This window comes from Chroicocephalus ridibundus, chromosome Z, assembly GCF_963924245.1.
Source record: "Chroicocephalus ridibundus chromosome Z, bChrRid1.1, whole genome shotgun sequence".
Lineage (NCBI taxonomy): Eukaryota > Metazoa > Chordata > Aves > Charadriiformes > Laridae > Chroicocephalus > Chroicocephalus ridibundus.
The window spans coordinates 55,470,505-55,483,864 of NC_086316.1; the positions used below are offsets into that span (position 1 = coordinate 55,470,505).

General features: G+C 41.2%; 1 protein-coding gene across 1 annotated transcript in view; it reads left to right on the forward strand.

Annotated features, from left to right (window-relative positions):
• GLDC (glycine decarboxylase) overlaps nucleotides 1-13,360 on the forward strand; it is a 45,845-nt gene that overhangs the window by 1,191 nt on the left and 31,294 nt on the right. Inside the window, exon 3 of the mRNA XM_063320604.1 lies at nucleotides 7,739-7,874. Within this exon, the coding sequence (XP_063176674.1) occupies nucleotides 7,739-7,874 (136 nt within the window). The remainder of the gene's footprint in view (nucleotides 1-7,738; nucleotides 7,875-13,360) is intronic.

Below are 13,360 nucleotides of genomic sequence, written 5' to 3' on the forward strand. Positions count from 1 at the left end.
CGGTTAAACTGCAGGAATACAAAACATGTGAGCCAGCAGTTGTGGCAGGACAATAGTTCAGCCAAATTGCTGTAGAAAACTTGATGTGATTTGATGAGCTTTTAGAAGTTAACGTTTTTAAAAGTTAGCAATCACAGCACAAAATTTCTATCCGCGTAACTGTGGTCTTGGTAGGTGCCTGTGAACATCATGCTGAAAATACTGTGAGTGAAAGAAACACTTAAAAAGGCACCTAGCTAAGCAATTCCACTGGAACTAACAAAGCTCAGTGGCCGTTCCGATGGTGGAGTCAATTACATCAGTATTAACTTTATATATGGTCATGATCCTTTGCCTGATTTGTAGAAAGCTTGATCCCTCTCGCTGGCTGTTTTTTCATTGCTCATCTGTGGGCTGTAATTTGAGTGTAAACTTCAGGCCTGCGGCTCCGGTGAGGTTCCCGGCCAGTTCGATCTGGTTGCTCCGAGATGACATCACGCGCGAGAGGCAGCACCACAATGAACAGTCAGGAAAACTAAAGCCTGAAAAGACAGAGTCTAGCCAGGGGAGATACAGCGTTGACTGAAAGTTTCTAGTTCTGAAATGTTTTATTAGTACAGTGGTGTTTTGGTTTTTGGTAACTTCCCATCCTATTAAAATGTGGGGGGAGGGGTAGGAAAGTGGAATTTAATCACATCTTCTGTCTGTATAACTGCTGCAAGTATTGCATGGCATGTTTTCCTATGATTAATTCATTTTAATCAAGGTAATCCCTGACTGATGAGTGATTTTCACTTACCCTCAGAGAAAAGAACTTTTTAGATTGTTGTATTTTTTAGGTCTGTAAGAGGGGTTAAATGTAGATTGTCAACAGTAACTACTTCTTAAAAACCTTTCTTCTGTTTGTTTTTTTTTTTTAATTTAGTATATGATACTCTTACTAATTTTTACGTTACTAAAACACATATAAAAATGATACAGTACAGTTAGGCATTAAAATAATTGTACATTATTGAAAACTAAACCGGTGATGTCAACCTAAGCCAAAATCTTGATGAAGTTTTATGTGTTCTCATGCTGATTTGCATAGCAGTTTTGAAATGTCTCTCTAATGCACATTGCTGTGCATTATGTTTTATTGCATGCAAGTTCTCACTGCAGTAGGGCCTCATTAGCTAACAGAGTATTTAGTTCACTGGCGTTTTGTTCCACTTGCTATGCTGTTCTTGTTCCCTTAGAGTAAACTTTGAAAGAATGTGACTGTGATGCAGAGTCTCACATTGCACAGCATGCAACAGTGAGTTTTTCAAAAGAGATGCTTGCATGAGGTACAGAAAACTATTTTCTGCACGCTGCTTTTTCTTCTGCAGCCAGTGTGATGAACTGTAATTTAATGTGTAGATTTTTGTCACTAGTTTTTCATTGCATTGGTAGCAGAAAACTCCACAGCTTGTAAAAGAAAAGTGGAAAGCCTCAGCTTGAAGTTGTGCAACTTCGCATTGAACATCTTGTACACAGGACACTAGTCTGAGTAAAACTTGCTTCCTCGTTAATGTACCATTAGAGAGAACACTTTCCAATCACCAGTGTGGGATTTCTTATGTGAACATGGTATGTTATTTCTCCATCATATTCCTTGTGTTAAAGGGAAATAGCGAAATCGGGAAAGTGTCACAAGAACTGTGTTCTATTTTAAACATGTTCTTTTTATTTGTATGAAGACGATTTTGCTCCCACCATCCCCCAAACTCACACATGCAATGAGGGAACGGGGCAGGGCCATTCAAAACGTGGTGTTCAACTTCAGCATTTATGAAATTTCTAATACAGCAATTCCTGGTGGTTTAAATATACACTTCCACTTTTCTGTATAACTTCAATTAAAAAACATAATCACAGTGACTCCACAGGTTAGAGTGCAGCTGGACAAATCAGCCGTGCTCGAGCTACTCCTTTGTATTAGGAAACGCAGTTGAGCTTCCACTGAAGTTTCACTGAAGTCAATGCTTACAGCTAGAATTAGATACGCAGTCCAAGAATACCAGGCACACAGCATAAATAGTACATCGGGGTGAGTATCCTAAGTCTCTGCAATTATATTGGTGGGTTTTTTAACTTTTATAGCCTTAGGTCTTGTCTCAGGTGTGTACATTTGATGTGTATGCATCTCTTCAAATTGTTATTAGTTGTGGCAGTAGGGAAGATCGCTTTGCATTACAGATCCCTTGGTAATGTAGCAAGTAGTCTAAAAGACAGAAAATCAATTGGCTGTGTGTATGCAATAGCAGTAGAAAAAAACCCAACAATCCTCCTGTGGATGCAGTTTATATTAAAGAGCTGTTTTAAATGGTATTGCATAGTCCACTCGTCATAAATAAACCCTGTTATTACAGGAGAAGCACAATCTTTTTGTACATGTGTTGTCTTTCCTAGACATTTTAGTACAGCCGTGCTCTTCAGTGGAAGAATCAAGCTTCATTACTTCCCTGAAGGACATAATATATTTCCAGGGAAAGCCTCTAGCCTTAACTGGACGTTTCTATGAATGAAAAAGCCATTCTGGTAAATGCTAAGCTTTGCTGGTACGAGTGTATCTACACTAAAAATGCCTTTTCAATATTTATTAGTGTTCCTGTATTGGTAGATTTCTTCTCATACATAGAGTGATGGTTGGTGGTGGAGGGGAGAAGGAATGTAGCTTATGCTAGGAGGTTTCCAAAATTAGTTGCTTCCTTTGGTATGTAATATGACAGAAGTATCTGAGTCCCTGATTTTTTTCTGACCAAAAAAAAAAAAGCCATTTTAAAAGTGCCTGCTGCCATGAGCCTAGTGACAGTGTTGTAAAACCATCTGAATATGCCACTGAAAGCCAGTAGGGGTGAAACGGCAAAAAGCCTGATACCCCGTAACAGTAAGTTGCAGTCCTGTACCTCAACCGATTCTGGAAGGGGGGGCTTTTTTACAGTCAGCTTTTTCTGCAGATACAGTTCAGGGAAAATGTTATTTTGACTTGTCACTTCTGTTCAGTCGATATTTACAACAAGGCTAGACATCTGTTTGGTACTTTACTGTGATCAGCTGGTATTACAGAGCTTTTTTCCCACTGTCACAGTAAGTAAACTTTAACAATCAGCTTTTCTTTAGGTATTGAAGGTGCTTCAGCATGTTATGTAGTGACTGACCCATTTGAAGTAATGGAACGGATCATCTTATATAAGAGTAATCCTCTTTTCTTTTATCCCTGCAAACCTACTGTCTGTATCAGTCGTATTTATCAAATGCAAGGCTGCTATTGTATGTCCATCTTTAATGGGTAGGATTTGTACATGTTACATATTTCTGGTTTTTTGTTCAGGCTTTGAATTAAAAAAGTCTCTACAAACTCTGCCATGACTTTTTTTCCCCAAAATATTCCCCGTTACAGTCTCAAATTTTAGAATTTATAAATGTTAATTTATAAAATCTGTGTAAAACTAATTGGGTCTCCAGCCTGAACATTTTTAGAAGTGATAGTGCTCAGAAGCAGTCCTATTGTAAGAAACACTATTTGTAACTTCAAATTTAACTGCTCCTCATGCAGTTGAGTCCACATTAGCTATAATTTTGTATTTAAAATGCTGCTTAAAAAATTAATTCTGGATGAGTTTATCATTGGCTCCTAATGTCAGCCATTTTTTTTTAGAGCCGATTGAGTCATTCCAGGTTCTCTGCTGCTGGAGCCCACGCCGTAGGCTTTGGGTGCCTGTAGCAGGGGCAGTGCTCGTGCCTCAGAGCGCTGCCACAAGCGGAGCAGGAATCGGCAGTACCACCGCTGGCGCTTTGCTCCTCACAAGTTGCTCCTCACGGCGCTTTTGGGGCCGCTGCTCCTCTTTCTGAAGGCAGCAGGCGGTGGGGGTAGGAGAGAGAAAGGCAGGCACGTTGCTGGCTCTCAGCCCCTGCGTGTTTTCGGCAGCTCGCAGCATCCTCGTGCTGCCTCTGCCGCCCAGGCAGGCTGGGGGACAGCAGGTGGCCTGAGCCAAAGGAGGAGGCGGCGGCCAGGCAACAAGATGGCTTTCTGCCTGTCTCATGGGAAGTTGCTAGTCGGGCTCAGCACCTGGAGTAGGTGCTTTTCTTGTGCTGTCCATTAATACATGTCTGGCAGTGCTCTGGAACTGTTTCGCTTCAATATAATCTGGTTTATTTTATTTTTTTTTAAACAAATACAATTAATTGCTAAAGGAAGATAAATAAATTCATCCATTTTTTCTTGTATCAGCTGTTCTGAAGATCTTGTTTCCTTGATCTCAGAAGCTAGACTTTTTTTAAGACCTGACATAATGTGAGCAGTATTATATCAGGCAAATAGTCTCCTCCCTTTTGTGTTGTAAGTTTAAAGTTGTATAACTCAGGCTGCCCCTGCAGCCGTGATTTCTGTCTGTCTCTCTCTTTTTTGTCCACTATATTATTTTACAGGCATCTCACAAGTTCAAGGCAAATCTGCTGTGCAAACCCCTAAAACACCAGCAGAAATAACATTATTATCATTTTATATTCTCCATAATTGACTCCTTCTTAGTGTTTTTGTGATATGTTTTGCCTTTTCTACCCATGGGTGTAGCAGTCATGAAGTGTGCTCACGGAACTGCTACCAGGAGCCTCAGTGAATTTTCTCCACGGTTCTAAGATAGCAGTGCTGCAAGTTCAATGAACTTTATTCTGGGTACTGTTTTTGATCATATTATGTAATGTGTTGATGAGAGGAATAAAGATCAACTGCAGTGACTTAGCTGGCATTTTTTTTTTTGCTGAACAAGGTTCTTAAAGAATTTATAGTCTACACGCAATAAAATGAATTCAAGATAAAGGCATTTATCTGGAGCATCTGGTGTTTCAGCTTGTGACGCTGCCTCTCACCCTTCTGCCACGCATCCCTGTGAAGAGCCCGGCTGGGTCTCCTCCATCTCCCCCCGTCAGTGGCAGGGATGCAATTAAGAATGGTTTCATTCCCTTGCTCTCCAGTCTTTGGACCACAACAGATGTGTTAATTTCCCTCACCTGTGTCTACATTACTTTACTTGAATTCAGAGCCGTATCAGTGTAAAGCAAACACTGAATTTGTGAAAATTAAATCATCGTAAATCTACATGGACTTATGTTCGGTCTTAGGTAAGCGGGGCTGTGCAGATAAATCAGGGACTAGTGACTTCTGTTACTCAGGAGTGCAGTTCCTTATGGGCTGCCTTCCTAAAGATGAGCTGTGATGAGCTACTTCAGGGCAGCGTGGGGCGCAGGGGACGGAGCGTTCATGCCAGGTCTCTCCAGAGGGGCAAATGGGAGATGTGTGTTGGAGCTGTAGTGCTGCTGCTGCCATGGTAATGACCACAGCAGCAGGGTAAGTGGGGTGAAGCTGGAGTGTGCCCTCCAGCATTCCAGCCCCTTGATTAAAACTGATAGTGTAACTGTCTTCACAGATAGCTCATAAAAATGTAATAATCAAAAATATATTCAGCGTTGGGACCTATTGGTGCTGCTCTTCTAGATGTTACGTGGACCTACTGTTAAGCTTAATTGCTATCGAAGCTGCTTACAGTCTCACTAGGCTTTTTGCTTTGTGCCTTGAATCATTTTGGAAACTGGTATTATTTCAGAGAATTCTAGGGTAAGTTCGGTGTCTTCATGTGGTAGTTGTTAGCTGTATTTGCTGAGAAATGACTCTCTAAGAAGAAAGCGTCCAGTCAGGCAAACAAAGGAAATGCTATCTGGCATGTAGTACAGTATTTGTGGTATGTGTTTACTGCAGAAATCACACTCTTAAGGCATTTTTGTCTGTGACATTGGGCTAGTGAGCAAGTTAAATGATAGCCAACTTCTGCCTTCAACTGCATTTGGAGTTAAACGAGCAAATTCATTACCATTTTCAAAAAATCGTTGATGCTTGAATTCTGCAAGAATACAACCCTCCCTCTCGAACCGCACCCAAACCATCTTTCCTCAAACTTTTGGTTTGCAAGTGGCAGAGGAAGATCTCCACAGTGTTAAAACTCTCACTTAAAATAAACAAGTGCGTCTGTCTGGAATAAACGGTGTGGGAGGAGTATGGGGGACTGGAGCCACTCACTGAGCTTTAGAAACTTTGCCCTGGACATTAAGTTCAAGTATAATAAACTCTTGAGTCTCCTAAAAGAACTTCAGTTTACTGAAAACAAGGAATTAATCTTTATACGTTAGATCTAATAGTAACACTGAGTAAAGGCAGAGAAGAAACGAACTTTGAAGTGAGAACTGAAGATCAGTAAAAAAATAACTTTGTGGAAGGTATAATGTGGCAGTGGAAGAAATTAATTGAAAACCAGATTTTTTAAAAAAATTAAACTTTATATATGGAATGCCCTAGTAACACTTTGAGTAAAAGGAAGAGGAGAGAGGAGTTTTGAAATCAGAGCTAAAGTTACAAAATCCTTGTTTATGGCAGCAGCAGAAATTAATTCAAAACCTGGAAAATTATTTGCCACCGGATTCCAGAGCATTAACTGTTTTGACTTGATCGCTCTTGCTCGTAACTTATGGAGAGTAAAAAGTTGAGAGACCTCCAGGGCCCAAGCTATTCTGCTTTGGTGATTTGTAGCCTTATGTTCCAAAGCCTGCTTTTCCAGTTTCAGCACAGAATAAGAACAACTTGGTGAAACTGCTCCAGTACAGCAGTTTCCAAGGTCAGATTTTGGGGGGAAAGGAGAAAAAAAAAAAAGATCTGCTGCCCTCACGTAGGAGGGCTGGTGTCCACTTCCACTCAGGTCTGTGAGGCTGGGCAGGCCGGTCTCTCTGCGTAATCTTAGACGGCCTACCGACCCTCTTTCTGCATCCTCAGGTACTAAAGTATGTATTAAGTCTTTCCCTTTGGCAGATGTTGGGTGGGCAGCCCTATTCGTTGGCTGCTAGGAACAGGTTGCCTGAATGTATTTTTTTGCACAGCCTTCAGGACACTGAGAAGTACGTAGAAGCAAGACAAAAGACTAAACTATAGTTGGGGGAGGGAGGGAGGGAGGGAGGGAGGGAGGCAGTGTGGATGCTTTCCGTCTGAACACTTCAAAAGCATTCTGCTGTAATCTCTCCAGATTTACTTTAAAAGATAATCTGAAATGGAATTTATTAAGCAAAGAAATACTATGTTCACACTTTTTTTTTTTAAATAAACTGGTGAAGCATACTAAAATTGAATGAAAATAACTGTTCCATTTTATCAACCATTTAAGGGAAATGCAAGAAAATCATGTCATTTAATGCCAAGAAATTGTTCCTGGGTGCTTGGTGTGAGCCCACTTTGTGCAGTGTGAGAAACACTAAATCAAGTTGTGGATGGCTGTGGCTTCATCCAGTGCTGATTCTGCAAGGTTTAGCTAATAAAAGGTGTCTTCTGAGACACATTTTAATGCACGTGCAAGAGACCCAGAATGTGTATTGCATTAGCACAAAAAGGGCTCCATAAGCTGTTTTCCTACAGATGTTTCTCTCGCTGCTGTTTCCATGATGATTGAAATCCTGTTATTATTCAATTTTTGTGTTTTCCAGAATTTTGGCAGAATTTAAACTTTCCCAGAATATTTTACCAGTTTATGATTTTATCTTTACTGTTCTTGGTTTGTACCTTAGTCTGCTACTGTTCATACTTGCAGCACCAATGTTGCATTTTTTTTTACACAGGCCTACAAGGCATTTCAGTTAGTTAAAAACTGTTAGCATTACATGTAACTGTAGTTTTCTGACATAATTTCTTTCCAATTAGGTGAAAGTGAAATCCTTGAAACTCTATACAATATTGCAAGCAAGAACAAGATATGGAGGTCCTATATAGGCATGGGTTACTACAACTGCTCAGTGCCTCAGCCCATTGCACGGAATTTGTTGGAGAATGCAGGATGGTAATGTACAACATTTTCTTTTCACATGCGTATGTATAAATACATGTTTAAAGTTCGTTTCAGCATAGGCAAATATACCCCAAAGCTGTTTTTTTTTACTAAGGCTTTTATGTATTTGATACTGATGTGTAAGTGTAGGAACTGTGTTGTTCATGCTGAAACTAGAGAGGAAAAAGAATACTTTTGACTTCAGAAGATGCTTTTTCTGCAAAATTTTTCATTGATTTTTATGACTTCTATTCACAGCCCCTATTTATTATGAACTAAAAGAAGAATATTTGCTTTAAGGAAGTACACAGACTTAACTCCTAAACTAAAGTAATTCTTTCCCAGCTTCTGCCTAAATCTAAACCACCTCCCCCCTCCATTGGTGCATGCAATTTTGGGTGGAGGTAGTTAAATACTATGCAATACACTGATTATGGTTTGCTTATGAGGAAGTAAGAAGCCTTGAAAATCGTAAAGGCTTTTCTTCTGGTATTTCTTTTTTGATTTTTTTTTTTTTAAACCAGAGACCTTCGGAGTTTGAATGTGTATCCATAAAGTATGTTCTTGTCTGAAGAAATAATTCACTGGTGCCTGAAAACAGGTAGACAGCAATACTTGATTAAGTCCTTTATGAAGAGGCTGAGAATATTGTACTTTCATAGAATCATAGAATCTTCATGCTTGGAAAGGACCTTTGAGATCATCAAGTCCAACCATACACACACACACAAAACCCCCCCCTACAACCTCTGCCACTAGAGCATGCCCTGAAGTGCCAAATCTACATGTTTCTTAAACACCTCTAGGGATGGTGACTCAACCACCTCCCTGGGCAGGCTGTTCCAGTGCCTGACCACTCTTTCAGTAAAGTAACTCTTCCTAATATCTAATCTAAACCTCCCCTGCCGCAGCTTCAGACCATTTCCTCTGGTCCTGTCATTATTCACCTGGGAGAAGAGGCCAACACCCCCCTCTCTACAGCCTCCTTTCAGGTAGTTGTAGAGGGCAAGGAGGTCTCCCCTCAGCCTCCTCTTCTCCAAGCTAAACATGCCCAGCTCCCTCAGCCTCTCCTCGTATGACCTGGTCTCCAGACCCCTCACCAGCCTGGTAGCTCTCCTCTGGACACGCTCCAGCACCTCAATGTCCCTCTTGTACAGAGGGGCCCAGAACTGAACACGGTACTCGAGGTGAGGCCTCACCAGTGCCGAGTACAGAGGCACGATCACTTCCCTACTCCTGCTGGCCACGCTATTCCTGAGACAAGCCAGAATGCTGCTGGCCTTCTTGGCCACCTGGGCACACTGCGGGCTCATGTTAATGACCAGGTCCTTTTCTGCCGGGCAGCTTTCCAGCCACTCTGCCCCAAGCTTGTAGCGTTGCTTGGGGTTGTTGTGACCGAAATGCAGGACCTGGCACTTGGCCTTATTAAACCTCATACCGTTGGCCTTGGCCCATCGATCCAGCCTGTCCAGGTCCCTCTGTAGAGCCTTCCCACCCTCAAGCAGATCAACACTCCCACCTAGTTTGGTGTCATCTGCAAACTTACTGAGGGTGCACTCACTCCCCTCATCCAGATCATTGATAAAGATATTAAACAAAACTGGCCCCAAAACTGAGCCCGGAGGGATACCACTGGTGACTGGCCGCCAAGAGGATTTCACCCCATTAATCACAACTCTCTGGGCACGGCCATCCAGCCAGTTTTTAACCCAGCGAAGAGTACACTTGTCTATGCCATGATTCGCCAGCTTCTCCAGGAGAATGCTGTGGGGGACGGTGTCAACGGCCTTACCAAAGTCCAGACAGATAATGTGCACAGCCTTCCCCGCATCCAGAAGGTGGGTCACATGGTCATAGAAGGAGATCAGGTTGGTTAAGCAGGACCTGCCTTTCCTAAACCCATGCTGGCTGGCCCTGATCCCTTGGCTGCCCTGCACTTGCCGTGAGAGCTCACTCAAGATGATCCTCTCCATCATCTTTCCTGGTACCGAGGTCAGGCTGACAGGCCTGTAGTTTCCCGGATCCTCCTGCCGACCCTTCTTGTAGATGGGCGTCACATTAGCCACCCTCCAGTCACCTGGTACCTCCGCTGTTGACCGAGACTGTTGATAAATGATGGAGAGAGGCTTGGTGAGCTCTTCCACCAGCTCCCCGAGTACTCCTGGGTGAATCCCATCCGGCCCCATGGATTTATGTGTGTCTAGGTGCAGAAGCAGATCATTGACTACTTCCTCCTGGATTATGGCTGGGTTGTTCTGCTCTCCATCCTTATCTTCGAGCTCAGGAGGCTGAATACCCTGGGGATAGCTGGTCTGACTTTTGAAGATGGAGGCAAAGAAGGCATTAAGTATCTCAGCCTTCTCCTCATCCTTGGTTGCAACTTTCCCCCCAACATCCAGTAAGGGATGGAGATTCTCCCTGGCTCTCTCTTTGTTGACGTATTTATAAAAACTTTTTTTTGTTGTCCTTTGTTCTCATCTCCCAGCTGATGTTTCAGTTTTCTGGGACAAGCAAAAGAACAGCCTGTGTGACAGACTTGAATTTGAATGTTTTTGGTTTGGTTGGTGGTTTTTTTTCCTTTAATGTAGAAAAGGAAAATATTTTAATGTACCGATTTATATTTATGAACAGTGTTAATCTAAATAATAATGGGGTTTTGTGTCTTGATGAACTTTTCCTGACAAAGGCTCTAAAGCTTGAATATAAATACTCATTTAGCATTGGCATTTCTCAAAAGAACTATAACTCGGAAATGATGCAACAGAAAAACTAAATGTAATGTGGAGTCTCACTTTCCAACAGACTGAATGCCACTTATACCCTGCATTGGCTCTTCTTGTTTGGAAGTTCCCTTATCTCTAGTCAGTAACATCCTTTTTTTTGGTATTGTATTGAAATAGTAACTGTCATCTTTATTACTGGGTAATTTTTATTTTACTAAAAACAGTGCTTAAAGATGTATATTAAAAAAACCCCAAAACAAACAAACAAACAGACTCAATTTAGTCCGTGTAAAAAGCCATTGTTACTTAGATCCTATATGTTTCGTCCTTTGGGTTGCCATAAATGAGTCGATGTATCTGTAGACCTCCAAATCTATGTATTATTAAACTTGTCTGCTCTGTTTGCATCTCAAACTTTTGAACTGACGAAAAAGTTGTATGGTTTGGACTCAAGGAATCTATACAGTAAATCTATACATAGTTTTATTTCACCTTATCCCCACGCACTTTTTGCAAAAGTTAAAAAGTAAGTGGACCAAAATGAACTGCATATTTTTAAATCCTAAAAAATTGTATAGTGTTAATGAAACAACTGGGAGAGTCTGTCCAGAAAACTGTTTTTGCAGTGTCCAGTAAAGTCAGACTAGATAGCTAAAAGCTGGACTTCTAGATGGCTGAAGTGAAGGCCAAAATGTTTGCTGGGGAGAGGGTGTGTGTGTGCACATGCAAAAGCAACTATACGGGCTTTATAGAAGCTGATCAAGAAATCAAACCTCTCTTTACATCTACTGAGCGTGTAACACTTCCTGTGCTAACACACTTCACGCCGCAGCTGTGGAATGGGAAATGCTGCAAGGCTCGCAGGGAAATGCTGCAAGCACAGGTTCATGGTGTCGGCTCGGTTCTGCCTCTCTCACGTGACTCGTAGTTTCTCATTGCTTGGCATTCGTTACGAATACTTCAGTATTCGTGAAAGAAGCAATTTCAAAACACTTGGGGTAGATATTTTTCAGGTCACTTATTATCCAAAGAGCTCTTTAAAAGTTAGAGAACAAGCAGGGGAATTTCTGCTGTGGACCTGAAATGCTGCAGTTAAAACTCCAGTCTCCTACGTAAGGGATTTGATTTATTCGCAGAAGGTAGAGGATGAGTGTCCCTTATTCTTGATACTTAACTTCCTTGGTCGTGGTTATTGGCTGCTGCTAACAATTCCTTGTTCCTAGCAATCTGTGACTAACGATCCCATGCTAATGTGGGGTGGAAGTCTTAGAAGTATTTTCCATACACTACTTAGCTGACATTACCAAAAATATTAGCCTGTTTTTTTCCAAACAGGCTTTTTTACCTTCTCTTTAGAACATCTCAACTCCAAAATGCAGGCAGAAGGATTTGTTTTGGGGCATACCACCAATTATGTGACTTTCAGCACAGACCCCTCAAATGTATGAATACCTGCCACCTGTCTGCTGGTATGGACGCATAGTCTTTATTCTGCTGTACCCCACATTAACATATTCATTAGATTTTTTCACACCCAATGTGCCGAACTCTTTCCTGGGTAGCATACCAAATTAATTCTGTTCCCTGCCATGAATATAAATGAATAACTGAAGGTATGAAGAATATTTTATTTCAGAAGTTAGCTTACTTATAGGCTTCTTATTAACATATACGTCAAAACAGTGTATGTAGTATTTATTTTGGGGGCTTAAATGGATAAAAATACCTATCAGGCCCTGAAAATCAAGAAAGCCTTTAAAGTTGCGCTAATACCATACAATGGAGCATGATGAAGACGTCTCCAGAGTACAGCTCACTTGATTGCTTTGCCCCCAGACGTTTAATATGTAAGAATAAAGTACCTGTACCAAGGACACTTGCAATCTTTAACATTGGTAGTATAACTTATTAAACTTATTAGCTAGTAGCACTCGGCACTTACGCATTGCGTTCCGAAAATTACTGCATACCTTGCAAAAATCTGATACAAACATTATGCTGCTGTTGTAGAGCGGATGCAGAAAGCCGCACAAGCAAAGCTGCACAAAGCATGCCAAATTGGCAGGGTTTATGCTTCCAGTGGAAACTGGCACGTCTCAATGGCCTATCGTAAGATTATCTTGCTTTCTCAAACTCGTGGGTCAGACACTGTTTTAGGAACACCCTTATAACTGCTCTTCAAAGATGCATAAAGTGCCAAGTGATGCACCTGGAGCTCTATATGCAGTACAGCATTTGGGAATTTTACAGGCTGGATGGAACTGCTTGCAGTTGGATGGCTCCCAGTTGTACAGCTTTACTCTAGTGTCTTTCTACACTGCAGTTTTTATATATGTTCGTATTTAAATTAAACACAGCTGTTTTGTTTTCATTTTTGTTTTGTTTCAGTTTTGGCCTTAACAGTGATGTCCAGTCCCTAATAGTCAGATAATTTAAAAATTACATGTATTCATGACTGAACTTTAGTCTCAGTTTTACAGTGTTGTCAGGTGTATGAATTATCTTTTTTCTCTGGCTCATGTATGTTGGCCTTATATTCTACCAGCGGTCTGTTCTTAAAGTAAGTTAATTTAATCTTATTAATTGTCAGATCTCCAAAAGAATACTCTGTATATCTGGAAATCCAAATCGATTCTAGGTCTGCCATTGTGTGAGATTAGTCTTGCAGGTGTCTAAAACTGCAACAACATAATTTATAACATGATAAACGTATTGTGTTGATTAGGGACACATTAACTACCCAGAGATTCAGTCAAAGTCTAGAAAAAAAATCAC